The 23,025-nt window shown below is 52.5% G+C and overlaps 11 protein-coding genes across 11 annotated transcripts; 5 read left to right on the forward strand and 6 right to left on the reverse strand.

Annotated features, from left to right (window-relative positions):
- Positions 1-426: 426 nt before the first annotated feature.
- On the forward strand, positions 427-1,584 carry SCP_0213300 (hypothetical protein; the record flags this gene model as incomplete). The annotated part of the gene is made up of 3 exons (XM_027755239.1): positions 427-1,003; positions 1,055-1,135; positions 1,187-1,584. 3 exons carry the CDS (start codon positions 427-429, stop codon positions 1,582-1,584), a joined length of 1,056 nt encoding a protein of 351 aa, XP_027611040.1.
- A 433-nt stretch (positions 1,585-2,017) lies between these two features.
- On the forward strand, positions 2,018-4,098 carry SCP_0213310 (hypothetical protein; the record flags this gene model as incomplete). Its single annotated transcript, XM_027755240.1, has 4 exons — positions 2,018-2,488; positions 2,552-2,713; positions 2,767-3,469; positions 3,518-4,098. The coding sequence occupies 4 exons, from the start codon at positions 2,018-2,020 to the stop codon at positions 4,096-4,098; spliced, it is 1,917 nt and encodes a 638-aa protein (XP_027611041.1).
- A 1,319-nt stretch (positions 4,099-5,417) lies between these two features.
- On the forward strand, positions 5,418-5,773 carry SCP_0213320 (hypothetical protein; the record flags this gene model as incomplete). Its single annotated transcript, XM_027755241.1, has 3 exons — positions 5,418-5,562; positions 5,615-5,693; positions 5,755-5,773. 3 exons carry the CDS (start codon positions 5,418-5,420, stop codon positions 5,771-5,773), a joined length of 243 nt encoding a protein of 80 aa, XP_027611042.1.
- Positions 5,774-6,173: 400 nt separating this feature from the next.
- SCP_0213330 (Dehydrogenase orsE) lies at positions 6,174-7,604 on the forward strand (the record flags this gene model as incomplete). Its single annotated transcript, XM_027755242.1, has 5 exons — positions 6,174-6,303; positions 6,426-6,484; positions 6,570-6,652; positions 6,771-7,339; positions 7,402-7,604. The coding sequence occupies 5 exons, from the start codon at positions 6,174-6,176 to the stop codon at positions 7,602-7,604; spliced, it is 1,044 nt and encodes a 347-aa protein (XP_027611043.1).
- Positions 7,605-8,865: 1,261 nt separating this feature from the next.
- Positions 8,866-9,569, reverse strand: SCP_0213340 (hypothetical protein; the record flags this gene model as incomplete). Its single annotated transcript, XM_027755243.1, has 4 exons — positions 8,866-8,961; positions 9,026-9,170; positions 9,230-9,274; positions 9,328-9,569. 4 exons carry the CDS (start codon positions 9,567-9,569, stop codon positions 8,866-8,868), a joined length of 528 nt encoding a protein of 175 aa, XP_027611044.1.
- Positions 9,570-10,082: 513 nt separating this feature from the next.
- Positions 10,083-11,719, reverse strand: SCP_0213350 (hypothetical protein; the record flags this gene model as incomplete). The annotated part of the gene is made up of 4 exons (XM_027755244.1): positions 10,083-10,127; positions 10,183-10,822; positions 10,874-11,527; positions 11,583-11,719. 4 exons carry the CDS (start codon positions 11,717-11,719, stop codon positions 10,083-10,085), a joined length of 1,476 nt encoding a protein of 491 aa, XP_027611045.1.
- A 221-nt stretch (positions 11,720-11,940) lies between these two features.
- On the forward strand, positions 11,941-12,324 carry SCP_0213360 (hypothetical protein; the record flags this gene model as incomplete). Its single annotated transcript, XM_027755245.1, has 2 exons — positions 11,941-12,093; positions 12,166-12,324. The coding sequence occupies 2 exons, from the start codon at positions 11,941-11,943 to the stop codon at positions 12,322-12,324; spliced, it is 312 nt and encodes a 103-aa protein (XP_027611046.1).
- Positions 12,325-14,015: 1,691 nt separating this feature from the next.
- SCP_0213370 (hypothetical protein) lies at positions 14,016-18,055 on the reverse strand (the record flags this gene model as incomplete). The annotated part of the gene is made up of 4 exons (XM_027755246.1): positions 14,016-14,616; positions 14,726-15,453; positions 15,554-16,621; positions 17,246-18,055. The coding sequence occupies 4 exons, from the start codon at positions 18,053-18,055 to the stop codon at positions 14,016-14,018; spliced, it is 3,207 nt and encodes a 1,068-aa protein (XP_027611047.1).
- A 78-nt stretch (positions 18,056-18,133) lies between these two features.
- On the reverse strand, positions 18,134-18,976 carry SCP_0213380 (hypothetical protein; the record flags this gene model as incomplete). The annotated part of the gene is made up of 1 exon (XM_027755247.1): positions 18,134-18,976. One exon carries the CDS (start codon positions 18,974-18,976, stop codon positions 18,134-18,136), a length of 843 nt encoding a protein of 280 aa, XP_027611048.1.
- A 637-nt stretch (positions 18,977-19,613) lies between these two features.
- On the reverse strand, positions 19,614-20,003 carry SCP_0213390 (hypothetical protein; the record flags this gene model as incomplete). Its single annotated transcript, XM_027755248.1, has 2 exons — positions 19,614-19,634; positions 19,692-20,003. 2 exons carry the CDS (start codon positions 20,001-20,003, stop codon positions 19,614-19,616), a joined length of 333 nt encoding a protein of 110 aa, XP_027611049.1.
- A 2,223-nt stretch (positions 20,004-22,226) lies between these two features.
- Positions 22,227-22,863, reverse strand: SCP_0213400 (hypothetical protein; the record flags this gene model as incomplete). The annotated part of the gene is made up of 2 exons (XM_027755249.1): positions 22,227-22,250; positions 22,300-22,863. 2 exons carry the CDS (start codon positions 22,861-22,863, stop codon positions 22,227-22,229), a joined length of 588 nt encoding a protein of 195 aa, XP_027611050.1.
- Positions 22,864-23,025: the final 162 nt, after the last annotated feature.

Genomic DNA, 23,025 nt, shown 5'->3' on the forward strand with positions numbered 1-23,025 from the left:
TATTCTTCAACTCTACGTCGTTAGCAGGAATCATAAACTTCTCTGTCGTAACCTCGCCATTAACGTCACCGCTCAATCGCGGCAATTTCCTCTGGTTCTCCGCATCGGCAACCGCTGCCTCTTCTTCCAACCGTTTTCGCTTCCGAGAAATTGCGTCATTGATACGAGACTCACAATCTGAACCCAGCTGTGATACAGCAGCGAGCAGTGCCGGTTTCGTTCTGTGAGCACTAGAAGGCAAATAAATATTGTCGCCAACAGCTTCCAGTATTTCTTTCTTCGTGAGTGTATCCATCGGAACGTTATGCACACAAACAGCAAGACCCTCACTTATTAATCCACCAATTACGTCAATCCAGCTATGACAAACCCTCCACCATCGTCTGCCCCCAACCCCCTATCCTCGTTCTTATTCATTCTACCGCCATGTCTTCGTCTATACAAACTATCCATCATTCAGAAATTGACACACTACTTGAAGAGCAGCGACAGTATCTACGCAATAATCCGCTTTTCCTTGGCAATCCCGCTTTACTCAACCATGTGGAATGGGACAAAAAGGACACGACTTACGACGCGCTCATCAACAAACGTCAATCGAACACCGAACCGTCCCAATTAGCCGACGTTGTCTGTATCGCAGAAATTAGCAAGGACAAATACTGGATGATCCCGGGAGCTTTTGCGACTATCGCCAACAGAGAAATCGCCAACACCGATGCGTTCACTCGACAACGTGGTTCTCTCAGGCTGTTTCAGCTGCGAAAGAAGGCTCTCACAGACCTATGGAAGCCGACGTTGGATGGAATCAAAAACCTCTTAACCTCCGTTCCTAATCCGAGATCTCGAATCACTCACACCATTATCGAGAACGGAGAATTTGTTAGGGTTCGACATGAATGGTTTGAAGTATACCTTTCCGCACTCCATCTATTCTATCCCACTCTAACAACGTCACAGCGCATACCGCCCGATGAAGCAGAATACGAAGAGACATCGCCAGGTTTGACTAAATATTGTTATTGCTTCCTACATTGCTAACGCACTACCAAAGAAGCACCTACCACCTCTGCTGTAACGATTTCATCCGACGCTGCAACAGACACGAGCGATGACGTTGACAAAACGGCAGCACGTAAGGTTATTCTCCTCATTCAACCTACGCAATTCACACTTAGTCTAACAGAACTGGACGCTCAATACGGCATTCAGACATGGAACATGTGTGAATCTTTCGACTGGGCTCAACAACATCTACAGCGTATAATCGAAGACAAACAACTACGTGGTATCCCCTTACCCGCCTTCGATCTACGCAATGCTAAAGCTCTCCATCCAAATGAATGCGAATCAGCATTGAAAGGAGCACTCGCAAAGGTGACGATGAACATAACAAGACAGCGTACGTGGGACAAAGACTTCGAAGGACATAATCGCGATGCAGATGCCTTCTACGCTGATATCTCCCAAATCACCGTCGTTCTTCCACCCGGCTATGAAGACATCATCACTTCGTCCGCAAAACGACGAGGAATGAACTTACCTGATGACATCATAGCTGCGAAAAAGAAGATTAAAAAGTAACATTTCTGCACTCATACTCTTACTTTCTATTGTACGCATATGATGCATAATTCTCGATTTCACACTCTTATTTTCTACCTTACGCTTCGTATCTACTGATAAACCGAAAACCACTCCATAAAAAAAATAAAAATAAAAAATTCGGCGAAATTTCGCCTCAAAAAGTTGACCGAGCTACCCCGCGAGGTTAGTGCATGCTGAAAAGCATGCGCTTCTCGAGTCCGGTTAGAGCCTCCCTGCCGTGCACCACCTTGGTTGGAGCGATGCGACCTAGACGCGACGATGCCAATCACGTTCGTCGATCAAGATAAACTTCGATCGAACGGTCGACGTTACGTTCGAATATCTGAAGGTATTTGTCCCTGTATTTCTTCGCCATCTCCTATAATACGACACTTTGCCTTCGCGGGTGAACCTCCTATCTCCCGCTATCATGGCTGCCACAACGCTCACCGCTGATGATGGGAAACCCTTCGCGCTCGACGAGTGCACCGCCACTGTCGACATTGACAATGACTACTATGAACATCCGGGCGTCGTGAAGCGCATTTCCCTCAAAGTGAAGCATCCTGTGCAGACCCGTGCTGTCCTGGGCGACACTACCACCGCCGCCCCCACCAATGGTGAAGAGGAGTGGTTGGACGACATCGACCTCAGCGATGACACAGTCGCGTCCGTAACCGCGCTACAGATCAACCGCGCACGTTGCAGGGGCAGCTTCCTGGAGGTGATGGACGACATGTCTCAGGAGCTGCACGAGTTCTCTGTCGCTCTCTTCAACAAGTTCGGGCACCTCAAACCCGAGCTTGTCGAACACGAGTACCACCGCGGCTCCGGTTGCTGGGGGCGCGAGATGGACAATAACATGCTCGTGTACATCGAATCTGTCGAGGTAAAACCTCAGGTGTGTCTGCCCCGCCGCCCGTCCGGGCTCCGCCACCTTCTCATTGCGGGACGCACCGTATAGTTCCGTAACAAGGGCGTAGGCTCCTGGGCACTGCGGAAGCTTAGCGAGCGTTTCGCGACACACGCAGACTTCGTCGTCTGCTGGCCGACCCCTATCGAACGCATCCTCGAGAAGTCAGCATGGGAAGCGCAGAAAAACAAGATCATCGATTTCTTCCGCAAGGTAACCTATTTGCCTCCCATGTCCTCACCTGCCTATACTCACCCCTGCTGCAGAATGACTTCCGACGCGTAGGGCGTACTGATTTCTTCGCATACTCACCTAACCCGCAACATCCCTCGCGTTCGCTCGCAGCAACAGATGACGTCGCAGGGCACGAGTATGCCACAGATGAGAGCGAGGACCCAGCTACGGAGGCACGCGTGCTGGATTTCCTCCTTACGGGCGGGCAATTGGAGGCACAGCGAGAGCGCGACGCGCAGCACCAGGAGCGCTATCCCGTGCACCATGCTATCGCTAAGAGCCTGCATCCCGGTGGCGGCGCTCCGATCGGAGACACTATTCGCACCGCGTACTCAGTAGACCACGCGTCCGTCCGCAAGAAGGACGACAACGGGATCTCCCCGCTGCACCTCGCCGCTGGCCTGCTGAGCCTTCCGGCGGTAGAGGCACTGCTCGCACTCCCTGAAGAGAGCGGAGTGCGTGAAGATCTTACGCTGAGGGACAACAAGGATGGTGTGACACCGCTCGAGGCATGCGAGCACATGATGCGCTCAACGAAGGAGTTTTCCGAGACGATGCTCGGCGTGTGGAACGGCCACCAGGACGAGGGGTTGAAGATCGCCGCGACGTTAAGGCGAGCTGCGGGCGAGCAGGTGGGTACGGACGACGAGTACATTCGCCAGCGCAAGTGGGGATGCACGTGTGGGCAGTGTGCCGACGGGTGGCTTTCACCGCGCATGCGCTACCGTTTGGAATGTACGTCTCGCTTTATTACTGGTTTGGAGCGTAGCTGACTGGCAGCAGGTGCGGCGGAGCTGGACAAGGATATGATGGAGACAATGCGCCCACAGTTCCGGAGGGGCCGACCGCTGTCCCTTCTCACCATCCTCGGGGATAGCATCGCGCTGAACTACGTTCCGCAGTATCTGTGGGGCGTGATCGACCGAGCGTTCTACGACGGCTTGCAGCTCGTGTTCCAGGAAATCGCAGATGTGCTTAAGCAGGGCGCAATCCCGAGCCCACAGCACGTGAGGCAGCGTGTGGAGGCTGTTGCGCAGAGGTTCTTTGCGGAGGACGGACGTGTTGAGTATGCGTTGGACTTCGTCACGCAAGGGGCGCTCGAGCAGAGCCCGCTCGGCGACGCCACGTGGGATGAGATGGTGGAGGACGATCTTGCAGAGCGGCACGATGGCGTGTGGGAGGCGTGGCGCAGCTTGCCCCAGTGTGCGAATGATCTGGAGTTTGGGATGGTCAGGGAGAGGCTAGGCCTCTCGGGCAGGCAGCGGTGGGGTCCGTATTTGGGCGGGGACGACCACGACGAGGACATGGATGGTGACGATGACGGCGATGACGACGAGATGGGTGAGGAGGAGGATGAAGCTTGAAAGGAATTCGCTCTTGGTCAGGCTACGAGGTTTTTGTTTGTACGTTTATATGGGTATTGTATGGTCTAGGGAAATACGCATGATTAATGTTGGTCTTTTGCGATCTTTCGAACGAAGTGTAAGACACCCAACGCCGATAGCACAGGAATTCACCGAGATGTTCAGCTGGGTTAAGAAAGTCCTCTAGATTTGCTTGTACACAATTCGTACACGGAGTCATGCCAGCGAACCAACTATTCCGATCCGTTGACAGTCACGCATGTGGGCCGGTGGACATTCAGCGGCTTGCAGTTCAGAGAAGGAATCGTTTATCTCTATGACAGAGGCTGGATCCTTGTATGAGGAGCCGCTGAGAAGTCCCTCGTGGGAACTGCGGAGATCGAACATGCCGACGGCAAAACCGCGCACGAAACTTGCAAAGCAAAGGCATACTATCCTAGGCACAGTTCTGCAAACTCTTTCAGTGTGCTGCTCATAGCTCCCTGACAACTTCATGAAATCCCTTGAAACTTGCAGTCTATGTACAATAATGTCCCCTCTACAAGGTTATCAAAGTAGCATGTTAAAATTCCCAGAACTTATGTTCTCGGAGACCTTCCGGTGACGAGAGTGCAAGTGCGCAGGGTAATGCAAAATCGTCACAAGCCTGTCACGGTGAGCGCCCTTCGGCATGCCCGGCAAATTTGATGGCTCGGTCAACGCAAGCGGTGTGCACAGTTCTGCAAAGCCGCTTTGGGCGACGGAGTCTGAATTTCATCACGCTGTGGCGGATGGATGTAACGCGTCTTTCTCGCAACATAGCATAGAGCAAGAACAACTTCGCATGGCGTCAATCGGGGTCACTCTGAAGGTAGCTCCATGTTAAAAAGGCTTATATTATGGGTGGCAAAATTTTAGGATGAGTACTGCAAGAAGGATCTCCACATCAGCTGTATTTCCGGCACTTACATTGGGGTGCAAAACCATGCAATCGCTCTCCCATTTGTTTCCACATCAACAAATTATCATACACAGGGTTGAAACATGTTTAGATAGTGTCCATACAACTACTAACCAAACCCATTAAAATATTTTTGAGAATTGGACGAGATATTCGCATTTTGCATATTGATGCGCACTTTGCAGAACTGTGCCTAGGATAGTATGTATCGGGACACGTCTCTGGTGCAGGAAATGTGGAGGTAATTAAATTGTTAAATTGCAGTACAATGCGAATCTTTCAGCCTTGGTATTTAGAGGGCGGATTGGCTATACAATGCATATATTCATGTGCGCCTTCTGTAGGGCTGCCGTTTGGCCGATGTCAATATTCAAACTCAATGGTTCCCACGGGAGACCGCTCAGACTCGGAGGCTCCTCATACGAGGTTCGAGCTTAGCTTCGCGCATAACCTCCCCGAGCGATTCTTCTCAACTTTTGAACTCGTGGGGAATGTCTATTCGAAATCCTGGAACAGAGCTGAAGGTACGGGTCAGAAGACGAGACTCCCGGACACAAACAAAGTGATGAAATTCAGGAGTTCACGCGCACATTTGCCATAGCGCTACGGTGACTTGGACAAACAGGATACTGCGCAAAGATGCGCGAACTTACAGGCAATTCAATTCCTATCTGTACAACATAGTCCTAGACTAATTTCCACCCTATTGTCCCTAGGTTTTGGATGTTCCACTAGTACTGGCCGCTAGGTCTTGCCTCGCGTTACCCAAGAATCTTGCGAGCGTCCGATATTTTATATCTTCGAGCGCTAAGTTTTTGCCACAGCAAAGGTATCATGTGAAAATTGAACGCTGAGGAAATTAACCCAGCTCGAGAAGTCGACGCTCCTTTAGCCCTACTCAACAGTAGACTGGCCCAGTTAAGCTCCCGTATGCTCGCTCGACTCAACTCCCAAAGTTCATTGACATTTCTATAGCTCTGTCATCGTAGATCTTATCGGACTTGCCGAGCGCGGGGTGCTTATTCACCATCGGCCAACTGGGACTAGTACTTAAGGGCCAACCCCACCAGACGCTCTCAGAGCATCCACTCCATCAGTCCCCTCACCACCCGCCTTCCCTCCCCCAAATATACAAATGTCAACCCCAAACGCCGCGTCCTATCTCACCGCTCCCGGGGGAACGTTCACCGTCAAAGACGCTCCTTACTCGAAACCGGGACCTGGAGAGATCGTGATCAAGAATGCCGCTGTCGCTGTGAATCCAAGTTCGTATCAGCCTTCCACCCAGCTTCTCTCCTTTCCTTCTTTCATGATATACTTGTTTTCTCTATTTGCTATTTTAATGATAAGGCAATTTGCTGGGACTGATTTCTGATGTGGAACACAGTGGATTGGAAAATCCAAACTTTTGGAGCAATCTTGCCGTTTCCAAAGCAGTATCCTGCCGTAAGTCCAGTCTGGCTGAATCTGAAGGAATGGATGGATGAGGAGGATAGGTAGGGAAGATGTTGATTGATTGGATTGGCAATAGATACTTGGCGCAGACGTCGCAGGCGAGGTATATGAAGTTGGTGAGGATGTGACCAGGTTCAAGAAGGGTGATCGTGTTATTGGGTGAGTTCCGAGTCCGCATGCTCATCTATGACTCTCCATGTTTCCTGCTCCCCATTCCATTTACTATCTACAAGCATTGACCAAACCGCATCACTACTAACTCCCCTTCCACTCAAAGCAAGCCAAGCTGGTTCCTCACCGCCCGCCCCCAAGACGGCGGTTTCCAGCACTACACCGTTTGTATATCCAGTGTCGTCTCCCCCCTCCCAGCCAGTATCCCCTTCAAATCAGGCTGTGTCCTTCCTCTAGCTCTGTGCACGGCAGCAATGGGCCTCTATCCGTCCACTCGCTTGGCACTTCCGCTTCCGCAGCCCACAAAACCGAAGTCTATCAACAAAGTCCTCCTCATTTGGGGCGGTTCCTCCAGCACGGGGAGTGCCGCAATCCAGCTAGCCGTTGCCTCGGGCGTTACGGTTATTGCCACCGCATCGAGCAAGAATCACGGATTCGTCAAGGGGCTTGGAGCGAGTGCGGTGTTGGATTATCAAGATGATAAAATTATAGAGAATTTGGTTGAGATGATCAAAGGGGCCGGGGGTGAGTTTGCGGGTGCGCTTGATGCAATCGCTGAGGAGCAGACTTGGAGGGCTTGTGCGGAGGTTGTCAAAGCCTTAGGAGGCGGTAAGGTCGTGAGTAATTTGCCGACAACCTTTGTGGATGTTCCTGAAGGAGTGGAGGTCTTACCTGGTGAGTTGGACTCTTGTTTCCGTGGTGGGGACTCACTGAGACTGATGCTGAAATGTGGGTAGTCAATAATACTTCTGCCATAGTCCAACACAAGGAAATCGTCGAAGGCATATGGACGCAGTTTGTTCCTGAAGCATTGAAGGCAGGGACTCTGAAAGCTGTGCCTGAGCCTGTCGTTGTTGGGACAGGCCTGGAAAAGATAGGGGAGGGAGTTGAACTGTGTAAGAAAGGTGTTTCAGCGGGGAAGGTGGTTGTTGAGATTTGAGGCGTGTGGGTAACAACATACGACCCATAACCCGATACGTATGATCATGTACTTATATGTGTGTGGATGGCATACAGTGAATCCAAGCGTTCGGTTCAAGTAGCTCGTCGTTCTAAACACGATAAGCGGTGTCATTCTTGGTTCTATCCTCGCTGTTTCACTGGGGAGATCGACTCCCTGACTTTGAAGAATGTGCCAAGGAAACTGACAGCAGCCGATGATTTCGAAGGAGCAAGATTGACACTTTGAACTAGGTGTGCGAGACTAAAAATTGCGAGGATGGGAACTCTGTCGTGCGTAAGTTAACTCCCAAAGTCCATTTCGCATATCAAATAGCTACTCATTGTCTCATTTTGTAGCCTTTTACCTCACCCTACTGTTATGGACCTGTCCTGCCGAATGTGACTATACCGATACATACATACATTGTACACGACCGCGGAACGGTACGCGAGCTACAGAACGACGCATGAGCCCCACCAGGACGCCGCGGGCCTGGGCAGCGCTGACGGCTGCGACTCATAAACGCCAGGCCGATACAAAGTGGGCTCCCGCGTAGTGAAAAGGAACCAGTGTGGTGCAGGGCTGACCGTATCATAACCGGCCTCTGCGGCCTTTTCGTCCGCGCTACGGAACGACATGGCGATGTTGCCAGCCACCATCAGACAGTCGATCCACAGGCCATTGTCGTACAGGAGGACGTCGGTTTCACAATATCCCTGCGTTATGTCGTCCACACTAAGCTTGGGGTAAGTTACCCCGTCGACGCTGTACAAACGCTCCCCGGCAGCTGAAGGTAGTTGGCCGTTTAAATCAACTCGCAAAAAAATTACGAATTGACTGACCTAAACCGTCTCTCTCCCATGGTGCCGCACGTAGCGGTTCTATTCCGGCTTGCCAAACCCCCTCATCTGTCCAAGGGACGAAGGCGGTGATCCAACCGCTAATAAAATCAGCCTTATATAGCCAATCATGTAGCTGGACTACATGCGTCCAAAATTCGACATCAGGCTCGCCGTCGAAAGCGGACACAAAACGTCGCAGTATAGGGCGCAGCATCGTCGCCCAGGCACGGGGTTGCCTCCCGAACTCGTCCAGCTTGTCCACTCGTTGCAGGAGCTTCAGCCAGTCTTCCTTTTCGCCCTCCAAGGTGACAGATGGAATGCCGCAAACGCATGCCATCATGTAGTCGAAGTATCTGCGAGAGGAAAAAAGTTGAGAGAAGCTCGTGAGCCGACGACAATCGGGGATACGCACGACTTCAGCGTATCATCAGAGCCGAACATATCGTCGTGTCGGCGGTGGTCGTGGTGGTGAAATCGGGGAGGATCCACTCGGTGAGTGTCTTATCGACGACCTTCACACAAAAAGGTGAGATAACAACTAAACAACAGTGTGCGATGAGAAAAAACGGCACTGACATTCTCGCGCAGTTGCTCGGCCATCTGACGCGTCATCTCTCCGAAATCGACCATGTATCGATTTCCTTCGGCAACCACCCTCACCGTTTTCTTCCCCCCGTGCTCTACGAATTGGCCCCGCAGTTCTTCGGCGTGTGCGTTCACGCTGCGTAGCACCCTGAATGAGCACGACTCCACCGCGGTACGCAGACTCGAATGACACACTAGAAACTAAATTGGTTCAATATGGCGATCCAGACATCATCTGGCCTGCAGAACGTGTTTAATCTCTCAGGGGTCAAAGAGCGGATCGCCGGACAGACCTTATAACGAGGTTATGATGCCCGCCGTGTGCCCTCATAGCGGCATGGACGAATCCGTTCCCGCAGTATTCCATCGACGGCAGCGCCTCGGGACACACTGAGCCCTGAAAGACTTCGATGCATCGTCCTCTCGGACTAAGGCGCGCCCTTGTCAGCAGGTCTTTCGCGTCCTGGACCTTGTCCAGGGACTGCGGATGGACAGGCTCGGCAGAGTGTTTTGCGACCTTGAATGTGACAGGCATTGTGGGGGAAGCTTAAGAGAAGTTAGTTGAGGACCTTCAGAATCGAAAATCTTTCTTTGGTTACTGTTGCGCCTCCTGAGCGTTGGCGCGTACACGTCAGTCGGGAGTCATACGTGGTGAAGGAAGTAAACTTTCGCGGAAGCAAAGCGGGTCGGACGCAGGGCCCAATACTCCTGTGTACCAGTTGAAGGTCAGGTTGTCAGAAGTGATTCAAACAGAGGACGGTAATCTCACCGAAAGAGTGCAAGATGAGCTACACCCACCACATAGCGCCATGTGTATCATCTGTCAGCGCCGGAAGGCATGCACACCATGAGGGCTCCAAGAATTATCAGAGGAACGACAGGTTCCGAGGCTACTGTACAGAACAAGCAGGCTACATTGAATACTAGTACAATAAATTCCGTCAAGCAGAAATCCGATGCTGGCCGATCAAAGCGCAAACCTTCTCCAAGCCCCACCAAAAGAGGCATAGCACTAATTTTGTGATACGAACAAGAGCAGAAGCACGCACTAATGTCGACGCGCAGGAACGGCGAGCACGATCGCAGTGAACATCTACCACCGCCGCGTCAGTCCAGAAGCAGCCAGCAGCGACAGAAAAACCACGCACCGCCGTCCACGCAAAGCCGACCCACAGGATGTCCCGCATGACGCGCCGGTGCACCGCCTGGATGCGCGGGTCGAGCACGACCTTCTCGGGCCCGAACACGGGTGGCCGCGAAAACCCGCCATCCTCGTCGTCCCGTTCGTCTGCAAGCGAGAACGCGGGGGGCGCGCCAGAGTCAACCGCGGACTTGATGCTGAGCGACGACGGCTGGATGCGGAGGCGCGGCGGGCACCGCGTGCGCGCGAGGGACGGCTGCGACGACGCGCTGCCCACGCGCACCAGGGTCCCGTCTTTGTCCTTGTCCTCGGGGGACCCGAACGGAGCGATCGCGTCGAGATCCATGTCGTCCTCGCGCCCGAGGCACATGCTCATCGTGGTGCTGGTTCCGGGCGATGAGGACGCTTTCATGCTCGGGCAGCCGCTTGCTAGCGTGCTCTGCTGCGAGTCCCACACTGGCGCACCGGCGCGCTCGCGCATCTGCACGCCGCCCATCGTGGGAGAGGTTGGTGAAGACGGGCTCAGAGTCGGTGACGGCAGCGGATCGAGGGCACGCGCCCAGTGTGCTGCCGCCTCGTCGTCCATCTCGTGCATCTCCCACACCCGCAGCTGTGTCGCGCCTCGGCCCCATACTTGGCTGCAAAACCTGTTGTCGAAATAAGTGTCGATTCAGTATCGAAACGTATTGTGCACGTACCCCCTCCATGCAGAATACGTCTGCATGCTGCCCAGCGCGGCGAACGGAACCGCAAATAACCTCCACGCGCGACTCGCTTCTGGGGGTGCGGGAACGAGCATCACGAGCAGCAGCGTGATCAAAATACTGACTACCAGGTCCACGAAGCCGACGCCGTACCAATACAACTGCTTCGGCAGGTTTATATTCGCGGACGCCGCAACGAGGAAGCGCGGAAGGGAAACGCCCTCGACCAGGGCGTACAGCTCCTCGTACGCAGGCAGGAACGCGTCAGGGTGCGTGTTCCATGAGAGCGCTCGCAGTAGCGTGTCCCGCAGTGCCGGCTCGAGCGGGAGTTCCTTTGGTGCACCTGGATGCAGGAATGTCGCGACGATACGCTCACATTCGTCACGGAACGGCTGCTCGGTGACGGTGGGGAGGCCCGGAAACGGCGTAGAGGGCACACGACCATCTGTCGAAGTCGCGGCGACGCGCTGAGCGGTGCGTGCGGGGGTGGGCAGGGCGAAAGTGAACTGCTTCGGCCCTGGAGACGCCGCTTGGATCTCCTCAGGCAGAGCAAGGAAGCGCGCGCGGTAGTCCTGGAACCAGACTACGAACTGGAGATGCTCGAGGGTGTGCTCCTTGTGTGCGAGGTACGCCTCGAAGTCGGAGAGGCTGAGGTAATCAGTATCAGGTCGAGTTATTCGCCGGTGGCAAAATGTAAACGCACCTGATCGGAGCGCAAGTGTCGCCTGCCAGGACGTGTGCGAGGGTGATGTCAGCGAGTAGCTTGACGTTGAAGTTTGCGGCATATCGCTGAAGGACGGCGGCGTACGTGGTGCGGCGGTTGCTGTTGCGGTTGGACATGACAGCGGGAGAGAGGAAGGAGCGGAAGGGCAGCAAGCAGGGTGTGAGGACGTGAGGGAGACGAGAAGTACGAAAGCAGTTGCGGAAGCCAGAGCGGAAAGCCTGGAATAGATGCGGATGGTGGAGCACGCGCGGCGGGTCGTAGGAGCGGCGGATATATGAGCTGTGTGCTAGTCAGGGTTTGTACATCGAAGAATTCGTGCATCATGCTCGCTGCCGTGATGGGGCGCGGAAGCTCCTGCATGTGGAATAAGCTTGTCCGAATTCATCGCGAGCGCCCAGCACTGTCGTACGGCATACGTGTTGCGTTGTTCTCAGGCGAGAGCGAGTTAGCCATTGGCGGAAGGGCTGACGAAGTTGACGAGGTCGACGAGGTGTGAGACTCGAAGCACATGCCACGCACCTGCTGACCATCTCTCTCTGCTCAACTTGACTCCCGCGAACAGCCTGAGCGTCAAACGGGTTCACCAAATTCTGTGCGTAAAACATGGACCTGCGGGGGGAGGATCGCAAGGACGTCTGCAGGCCCCGCTGTTCAAAGGCTCCTCATCCCTAGCCCCATTCATGTTTCAGTTGATGTGGCTGGGAAGTCTAAGCTGCTCTGACTCCACCGTCATTGCTTCGAATTTTTGCCTTTGATGACACCACACGGCCCCTAAAAATGTGAGCAGTAGACTCGCGCTTGTCCAAAGTGCTTCAAAGAACGTTGACGTCCCGTGTGCCAGGGAACATGCTGAGTGCCAGGAAGCCTGTGCGGAGCTTTCGACAAAGCGCGATGGTGTTGGCTCAGGCTTTTGGATCATGAGAGTGGGGGGAAAAATGTTGGCCGTCCGATTGAGTCAAGATGTACGCCTTATATACTAACTGTACTCGCAGACCATCAATCAGCTCGGTACTATCCTTGGGCTATAGTACGCATAGTATGCCGAGTGGCATGCCTAAAGGAGTAAGTGAGGTGCTATAAATGGAAGGAATGCAGACTTTCCGACTAGCTTGCCCGGAATCCGCTAATATTTGTCCTACGTTGACATGTACAGTGGCAGTAAAATACACAGTAATTATTGCGCAGTATTTGATCGCGAGGCTCCCTTCAATTTAATTACGACGGTGAACTGCGCATATCTAAATGATATACATACAATGGCGACTACGAGTAAGGACTGACACTGAGCGCTCTTACATGAAACTGAGTGGAGAATCACAATATTTCAGGTGAATCAGACCTACCGTACACGAAATAGCTCCTCATGCCACAGACCAGCAGCACCTCGCATGCCTTCACGCACTCGCTTCGTTCAGGGTAGAAGCATCTCGTCGCCGGCATCACCACACGATCCTGTGCTGAGTAGCGCGAAAGCCGTGATGACAGGGTTCCAGCCAGTCTGACAGGAAGAGCGTTGGGACTTAGACAGAGCCGTTGTTAGAGATTGCCGCAGCCCCTTGGTTGAAGATGCAGTGCAGCATCAACTTCGGCCTTGTAGGTCCATGTGTATCCACCCTGCCCGCGAAGATATCCTCACACAGCAACGAGATCGTCCCAACGGAGGCGTTTGTGGCATCATCTCAAAGACATAATATTAGGCCGTACAGAGAGAGCATGAAAACCAGTGTCAATTACATTACTGAATTTCCAAGCCCGTTCCGGGATCTCAACTGACACGAAGGACAAGGGCAAATCAAGGGCAAATGTGGCTCCGACACAAAATCATTGACCGCTAAGACTATGTGACGTTGAGCTGCGCACGGTGAGTTCTCATCGGATGAAATGTATGGAGAAACGGTAGTTGCATAGCGTACTGGCAAGGGCACCCAACTCGGGCTTTGTATGTAACGCGCTGACTGCGGAAGGGCTATGAGGAGAACAATTTTATTCTAGAGTAAATAAAATTGTCCGAGATAGAGAAAGCCGAAATGAGTATGCGCCACGCAATGTTGCATACGAATTTCGACGTGCGGGGGGAATGTTGCGGGGCTTCGTGAGGGAGCGGAACTCGGAGGCGCGAATTCCCAAAAGGGGAATGCCAACGAGATCGGCCCGCGGAACCTTCGGAGCCTGGCACGTAGATCTCGCGGCCAGACCATGGCGGGTCAGCCGGGGAGACGAGACCATACCTATCCAGAGCGCGGCTCACTACGTCGAGTGACCGGGGACCCGACCCACACACAAGAGCAAGCGATGGAGTGATGACTCTGCGGAGAGAAGCACGAGTGACAGCTAAGATTGAGGCCAGCTATATGGTACAGAGTATTCTACAAGGGGGAAGGTGCGTGTGCATGAAGATGGGGAGTGTGAGTATTAGGTAGGAGCACACGAAACGAGACGGTGACGACGAGAGAATGAGTCCATGGCGGAGCCAATGTGTAGTGCGCGAGAAGAGTGTGATGCATTGGAAATGAAAAGAGGGAGGATCGATTCGATGCGACGCCAATACTCCAGGAACGCCTGTGATTTCCAGCGGCCTTGTGTCGCGACCACGTCCGGGTTGACACCCTGCAGGAGTAGTTCCGTGGCGCCCCCGATACGGAAGGCATGGCCCGGCATGTCTGGAAAACCGGCGGAAACCCAGATGGTATTGCAGCACTGCATGAACCAGTGCTTGGTCATGGGAGACCAGCCACCGGCCGCAGTCTCGAATGCGAAGAGGGGAGCGGAGGTGGGGATGTCGATGTTGCAAGAGAGGTGATGGCGAAGCGCCACGAGTGGGCATGTAGAGTGAATGCGCGCTGTGATCGAGATGTCGGCGCCCTCCTGCAACGTCGTCTTGGTCCACGGGATGTGAAAGGTGGCGAACTCAGCTCCATTGGCCAGACGATCGAATGCGATGGGGAGCACGGAGCGCGAGACATGTTTGAGTGGATCAAAGAGATTGGTGCTCGGAATGACCAATTCCCCTAAACTATGCACGGGAGGTGAGTACAGGTTTGACCGGTGTGAAGAGGAGTGAGAACGGGGAGGGGGAGAGGGAGGGAGTGAGAAAGTGAGAGTAGCAAAGAGGAGAGGCCTACCGACAACAGCACCAGAAGGCGATGCTCACGAGGGCCCAGACAGCCGCGTCGAACACGTTTGAGAGGTCAAGGCCATCTTTGAGGATCACCATCGCTTCAATGGTGACCGGAGGATGCTTGGCCCGCTTCGAGTCGGGTGGAACCAATTTCGCGATGCCACGTCGAACGTGACGCAGCATGTCATGTCCGTGCCATACCGCACCGTTGATGGTGTGCCAGAAGTGAAGACCCGCAAGCCAGTTGGAGAGGGTGTTGTCTGAGATCGCACCGGCGGCAGATGCTGCGAATGTGGAAAGGAGCGATTCGGAGGCCGGCATGCGCTGAAGTTCTGGAATGCGATGTTGGTCACAGTACTGAGTGAAGCGTAGGAGACCCGCTCCGTGTGTAGATTCGTCAAGTGAGCATAACATGACTTGGAAGAGTTTGAGCACTGCAGTGGAGGGGAGGAGGCTATCGAGAGATCGTTGGAAGGAGTGTGAATGAGGGGTGGTCCAGAGTAGGACCCGATCACTGGCGAGAACGAGAGGGCGATGCGAGGAGGGGGCGATACAGTTCAGAGAGGATGGACGACGGGGAATGCGTACGTGTCCCCCGGATGGTGGGAGAGTGGCAACATGCCGGACATCACTATTGACCTGTGAGAAAAAGGCAGCTGCCTCCGCGTCGATGTCAACATCTTGCAGGAGGTGGGCGATGGGAGAGGAATCATTCATGGGAGAAGAGGGGGGCTATGGGAGCTGGGAGAGCAATGGAGAGAGGCAGACGAAGGGAGTCATCAGGGTGGATGCCACGTGACACGGGGTCCGCGAGATTGTCTTTGGTATTGACATATATGAGAGATGCTGATAGGCCAGTGACACGGAAGACTTCTTCAGAACGACGAATGCAGAGGTTCGTCTCCGCATTGTTGGAACGACCCTTCTCGAAGGCACCAATGACGCCCTCATTGTCACTCCGAATCAGGATGCCTGCATCCCGAATACCTAGTTCATATGCGATGAGAATGGCAATTTCGGCTGCGACGCCCTCGAGCCAACCAATGTCCCGACCGGGTACTTTCCAGCCATCGACAGCGCGCCAAGCAGCCCAGTGGCCATTCCATATGATGCCTATGCCCATGCTGGTGGACGCATCGACCCAAATACCGTAGTCTCGAGTGGGGCCGTGAGGGGTGAGTGAGCGCGGTGCAAAGGGGATGGAGAGCTCAGTTAACCACCACTTGAGATCTGAGATGATGGAGGATCGCATGTAGCATGGGATGAAGTCCGTGTGGAAGGTGCGGAGCCAGGCGTATAGATTGCTCATGTATAAGCGACCGCGTGAGTGTACAAAGGTGATGTGGGAGAGTTTCCCGATGATGCGTTCTGCTTCCTTCTTCGGTACTTGAGAGTTCTCGTATGTCTGGAGAAAGAGGAGTAGGTGAGCAGAGTATTTTAATCGTTTGCGCTCGGAGAGGGAGACGGTGCGCTGCGCAATGTCCCAGTGGAATCCGACATAATCGAAAGAGTTTGCAAATTCTTGGTCTTTCGTAGAGTGCCAAGGAATACATAAGGGTGCGATCAGTTCTTTCGCATAAGTGAGATCGTAGCGGTAGCGAAAGCCGTCTTCCACGAAGGGCCCAATTTCACATGGAAATCGAAAAAGTGTGAAGTCATCCACCCATTTGACGATGGGGGATACTGCGAGGGACTCCCAGACATCCACCGTGGCATCAGCGATCTCGCCTTGGAGACCTGATGCCGACGCGAGACCAAATGGTACATTATGATCCATGTAGAAGAAACTGAGAAAAAATACGACGAGAAATCGTTTGTGGTCCGGCTTCACCGGAACCATATGATATGCGCCCGCGATGTCTAATGTCACCGCTTGTGTGCCGAGCAGTGCGGAGGAGATCTGAGTGGCATCAGTGGGGAGGCATGAGCATCTGATGCTGATGTGGGATGACGAGTAGGGGAGATAAGTGTTAGCGATGTGAATCGTGGTCCCCCTCGATAGTGATGTGCATTTCGAGCTGATAGTAGGTGAGCATCTGGAGGGGTGAACCCTTTTGACAGCACGACCTCTTTTCGGCGAAACACATCCACCAGTCTCATGGGAGAATGAGAGAGAGGAAGGAAGATGGTATGAGGGAGGATCAGGAGAGCGCATGGAGTGAGTGGGGAGAGTGCGTGAGAAGAAGAGAAGAGGGAGCATGCTAGGAGCGATAGGTAGACATCATGAAGATGGGAAACTGAGAGCCGGAGTATAGGAGTGTGCAGAAAGAGAGACCATGTATGGCTGAGAACAAACAATGCACGAAGAGAGAGGAGAGAGATAATGTGCATGAGCGATCGAAGAGAGATGCACGTGAGAGAGAGAAGAGTGAGGGCTTACGATTTTCTCTACATCTGTCGCTTTGCCTCATCGAGTAGGATAATCCTTGGCATCAATCTCATCGTTGACGGATTGGCCCAGCGTACCCTTGTACGAGAGATGGCGACATATGCGAAATTTGTCCAGTTCACCGCAAGCCCCCACTTTGGTCGCGACTTGGAGAGGAGATGATCGAAAGGGTCCGATCTTTGTTTCGAGCTGCGCGCGCGTGAAGGGACCGGTGAAGCGGCCGAGAGCGAGTTCTTCCGAAATGTATTCACGAATGACCTCCATATGATCGTTTGCACTCGGCAGGTTGTTGGGAGTGAAAGACTCAAGGATTGGTGCGAGATCGCCAAGTGGGAAGCTGTGTGTGATTTTGAAGCAGAGTTCAGGATATCGTGCAAGGAGGCCGGCGTTGTCAAGATAGCGCTGGAAGTCGGGCGTGGAGTAAGGAGTGAGAACAAGTGAGAAGTCAGGATCTTGATCGAAAGGAGAGGGCTCAATTTGCAGGCCATCCAGGTACACATGCAGCTCATCGGGAGTGGAGATATTTGGAGGGGGATACCACTCCACGAAATCATCAAGAAGACGTAGCCACGCGCCAAGAAGGAGGGTCACGTCGCCCTCATTATGTGCATTTTCTCGCGCAGGCTCCATGCTCGGAGGAGCCGCAGAATGAACAGATATGTTGCTCGGGATGGTGCTGTTTGCAAACACATTTGGGAGAGTTGAGCTGGAAGGTGATGCAGAGGGGGGAGGAATTGGATCGCAGGACAAGCTTGTTGTTGAGGTATCGCGAGAGTGTTTCGATGCCTTGCGCTGTCGACGTTTCCGTGCATTGAGAGAACTTGTGTCCGGGCCGGCGGCAGCAGAGGCAGAGGGGAGTGGACCCAGAGTCAGCTCCCTTGCTGTCTCGAAAGGGAGGCTTCTCCATGGAGACGTTGCGAGGGTTGCGACGGGCGTCTCGGTCATAAGGCTCGAATGCCCGACTGCCTCTGCTGGCGTTCCTGTCAGGCCCGGAGAACTGTGTGCGCGGCGCCTGCCTGTCGGTTATAATCTGAGTTCTGAGTTCTTCCAGTTTGACCGCCTCAAAGCGTCGCTGGTATGCATCCTCGTTGTGCGCTTCGGGAGAAATGGAATAACGTGTGCGTGCTGAGCCACTGCTTTGTCTGCGTGTGTGCGAAGGAACAGATTGTAACAGTTCCAGGCTTCGTGCCAGTCCGCGACATCCATATCTGATTCCGCTTGAAATTGCGTGAGATCCATTAGGTGACATTTTGTGCCGCTAGAATTATAAATGATGTTCTGCTTGATGGAGGTGGCGTGATTATGTAATTTGTTTGTAGTGGAAGTGGTAAATAATGATAACGGAATGTGTACTCCATTGTGTCCGAGGTTAAGGATAAAGGGATGTATACCGAAGCTCTGAGTGTGGGAAGTGGAAGAGGACGGGCGTTCACGTTCGATAGAGAAAAGTAATTTTGGGACGGAATCAGGGAGTGCATTAGTAGGTAAAGGTAGCGAGGAATTAATCAGGGTTTGGACTTTTTTCTGGGAACCCGGGGAGAATTGAGAGAATGCGGAAAGGAGACCAACACAATTATTAGCCGAAGAAAAGGGTGTGGGAGGTAACATAGGGGTGGGAGTGGAAGGACGGGATATAATGTGGAGAAGCGGTTCATCAGCGGGAACGTTAGTCTCCTGCGCATCTCTGCGCTGCTGCAAAAGGAGATTGCGAGCAACTCTCGCCAGGTTCTCGGTCTTCTTCTCCTCGGTCGTCAGGGGCGCTGGCCCTGGGAGATTAGGTCCTCCTGAGCTGCCGGAGCCTGATTCGGACTGGATCGTTGATGTGTCTTTGTTGGCCGCGCTTGTGAGAGCGATAGAGCCAGTCATGGTGTGAGATCTGTGAGATCGGAGGTAGAAAAAAGTGAGACCAGGATGGGGCAGCGGCGTGTAGAGAGAGAGGAGGTGAGGTGACGTGTGCGCTCTTCCTTCCTACTTAGGGGAAGTGCGCACGGACCTCTAGGATGAAACACGTGTCGCCCGCCTTCCAGTGAACGTCACGCTTACAAAGCCAGCGCTTAACCGTCGTCGTACTCGCAGGCTCGCAGACGTCGGTGGAGCGTTCATCTCGACTATAAAAAATCAATTCCCACCAGAAGGAGACGTTACCCACAACTTTTGCTTGAACATTCTTGTTCTGTGTGGCCTTCCAGTGATGTCTCGATCTGTACGCAGAATCACTTGTCTGCTGCTTATAGATGGCAGTGTCATTCATCCCGCCCTATGACAATCCCGTTCGAACGAAGTTGAGCGCCCAGCACTCCCGTCGGATATTCGTTTCCTAGAACATGACAGGAAGAGTCAAGATTGTCTATTCAGGGACTGTTTCGCCATTCAAGAGATTTATTTTGGAGCCACCGAAATGTATTCCCAGTATGGCAAAACAGTGACTGGTGGTGCATATGGTTAACATTACAGTGCGGCGTAGACTATTGTGCAGAACAAAGTGAGGCAAGTGTGTATGTTATTAGGATATCTTATCATCAACCTTGCAAGTACACAATTGTCAGTGACTGAACATAAGGAAGCGTAAATGCACTCGTACCTCCGTCTTCGCAGTAACAAGCAGCTTAGGCGTGTCCTCCAGCGACAAGCTCTGGACATCGGGCATTTCGGGGCCATCGTAGGAGGCCAACAACTTCTCCACCGTCAACTCTCCTGACATAGAGTGCTCCGTGAAAGAGAGGATAGACCACTCAATGAGAAAGTCCGGTGTTTCCATAGTCTTGTACCGCGCAGGTTCAGGTCCATCGCAAGACACCATAATGACAGGATTCCTGCCCAGCCCAACCATCTTCTGGAATTTCCGCAGTTGCCGCTCATCCTCTGGTGTGTGGCACTGGGGTAGCATCCTCATGGGAAGAGCCCAGCACAGACTACTTCAGCTGCTTCCAATCCAGGTGATCCCAATAAGCAGTTCAGGAATGGGCACCTCACAGTTGACCTTCGCCACTGTGTAATCAACCAGAACACTTGCCCATCTGTCCATCCCGTCTCGTTCAGCCTTTGCGCGTAAGCTTGGATTGTGAATGAGCACGACCTGCACGGCCTTCTCAATGTTGATGATAAAACTGTAGCAGGTGGGCCATCGCTGTCGTGAAATAGGCATCGGCGCTCTATGTAATATTTGGCAAAGCAGTGAATGAATTGCTTTGGCTCATAAATGAATGATGACATACCATCAGTTCGGGGTTTGGATTGTGTGCACAATGTACTCTACCTGGTTCCATCTTAATTATGCTGCATGCTGCAAATCAGGGGATATAAGCACATCAGCGAATTCACGCTAGGAGGGTGGACTTACCTGAGAGGCTACGTACGAAAGCAATTGCTTATGAGAGAATCGGCATACTAGGCGCCCATACACTTCAATCAACATGCTTATGTAATACCGCACATTTGTTCCCGCCTGTTTCGCTCCAGAGGTTCCCTCATTCGGTGGCCGAAACAGTCTCTGTATATGCCTAGGCTACTTGCTGAGAGGGTAACTTACTCAATACTAAATGTTCAGATTAGTTCGTGAGCACCCAGCGCGGGCCACGGATCTACTTATATTGTTTATTGTCTTTTGACAGCTCCGGAGACGTGCACAAGAAGCATACCATTCGATGGAGTCGGGACATACGTGCTAGCTGCACTCACCAACTATAATTCAGCTCTGTGATCTCCTTCTAGCACACCACAGAAGAAAACCTGGTACAACATCAAGGACCAAAGATCAAAAGGAGAAGGTGAGATACCATAAATGGAAGGTATTCCCCTACACCGTATTGAGATCAAGTCAATTCTGCGACAGTTTCGCCATTCAAGTAATTCTTTTTTAGTGGTGATGTACAAGGTTCGTGTTACATTACATTACAAACTATCGTGAAGAGCAGACGGGCAAGTATGTTATTGGGATTCCTCTTCATCAGTCTTCTGCATACACAATCGTCAGTGACTGAACATAAGGGAACATAAATGCACTCGTACCTCCATCCTCCCAGTAACAAGCGGCTTCGGCATGTCCTCCAGCAACAAGCTCTGGACATCGGGCATTTCAGAACCATAGGATGCCAACAACTTCTCCACTGTCATCTCTCCTGACATACAGCGACGTATGAAAGACAAGAGAGACCACTCAATAAGAAACTCCGGCGTTTCCATGGTCTTGTAGCGTGAAGGTTCTCGTCCATCACAAGATGTCAAGATGAGGGGCTTCCTGCCCAGGCCAACCATCTTCTGGAATTTCCACAGTTGCCGCTCATCCTTTGGAGTGCGATACTGTGGTAACATCCTACTTGGAAGAGACCAGCAGAGACTGCTGTGGCCACTTCCGATCCACGCTTCCCCAGTAACCAGCTCGGGAATGGGCACCTCTCGGTTTACCTTCCTCACTGTGTAGTCCACCAGGACGTCCACCCATTTGTCCATCCCATCTCGTTCGGCCTCTGCACGTAAGACTGGATTGTGAACGAGCGCGACCTGGACGGCCTTCTCGATGTTGATGATAAATCCGTAGTAGGTGCGCCACCGCTCGTGAACTAGGCATGGTGGCTCTAATATCAGGGCATTCAATACATAGCTCTAGTGTATGAGTGAACAAGGATATACTTTCAGTTGGGCGTGACCGGTTGATATGTACGAATCTGCGGGCTCGGCATAACTTCGGCTTATAAGTGCTCATCCTAGTCCGGTAAATTTCGATAAAAAAGGCAAGTCTCATAAAATATACATCCCTATTAGGCTATTTTCTAAAACATATACTGGACATGGATTTAAAAAACAAGTTCTACATCTGATCTACATCTGATTTCCGATCATGAGTCCTCAGCAAGATGATTCATTGTTGGAAATGCCAATCACAGAAGGAAGTTGATGATCCTTTCAATGGATGTGATTCCGGTTCAAACGAGCTTGAGGGAGTTGAAGTTTTGAAGGCTCAGCGCTCAGGACAGATACTCGTTTCTGAGAGTATGGAACGAAGATCAAAATTGTGGATTCTGGGACCACTTCGCCATTCAGTTCGGTGGAAATACATATGGTTACAGTACAGTGCAGACTATCATGCAGAGCTGGCGGGAAGCAAGTGTGTATGTTATTAGGATTTCTCATCATCAGTCTTCTGCATACACAATTGTCAGTGGCATAAGGGAGCATAAATGCACTCGTACCTCCATCTTTGCAGTTACAAGGGGCTTAGACGCATCCTCCAGCGACAAGCTCTGGACATCGGGCATTTCGAGGCCATGGTAGGAGGCCAACAACTTCTCCACTGTCAACTCTCCCGACATACAGTGCTCCGTGAAAGAGAGGAGAGACCACTCAATGAGGAATTCCGGCGTCTCCATGGTCTTGTAGCGTGCAGGTTCCACTCCATTGCAAGACACCATGATGACAGGATTCCCGCCCAGGCCAACCATCTTCTGGAACTTCCGCAGTTGCCACTCATCCTCTGGTGTGCAATACTGTGGTAGCATCCTCATGGGAAGAATCCAGCAGAGACTGCTGTGGCCACTTCCAATCCATGCGTTCCCAGCAAACAGTTCAGGAATGGGCACCTCACGGCTTACCTTCGCCACCGTGTAGTCAACCAAGATGTCTACCCAGTTATGCATCCCATCTCGTTCGGCCTTCGCGTATAACCTTGGATTATGAACGAGTGTGACCTGCGCAGCCTTCTCGACGTTGATGATAAATCTGTAGCGGGTGGGCAACCGCTGTCGTAAAGTAGGCATCGGCGCTCTATGTAATATTTGGCAAAGCAGTGAATGAATTGCTCTGGCTCATAAATGAATGACAACATACCATTGACGGTTCGGGGTTTAGATTGTGTGCACAATGTACATGACCTGGTTCTGTCTTAATTATGCTGCATGCTGCAAATCAGGGGATGTAAG

Source organism: Sparassis crispa (genome assembly GCF_003851025.1).
Source record: "Sparassis crispa DNA, contig_000001F, whole genome shotgun sequence".
Lineage (NCBI taxonomy): Eukaryota > Fungi > Basidiomycota > Agaricomycetes > Polyporales > Sparassidaceae > Sparassis > Sparassis crispa.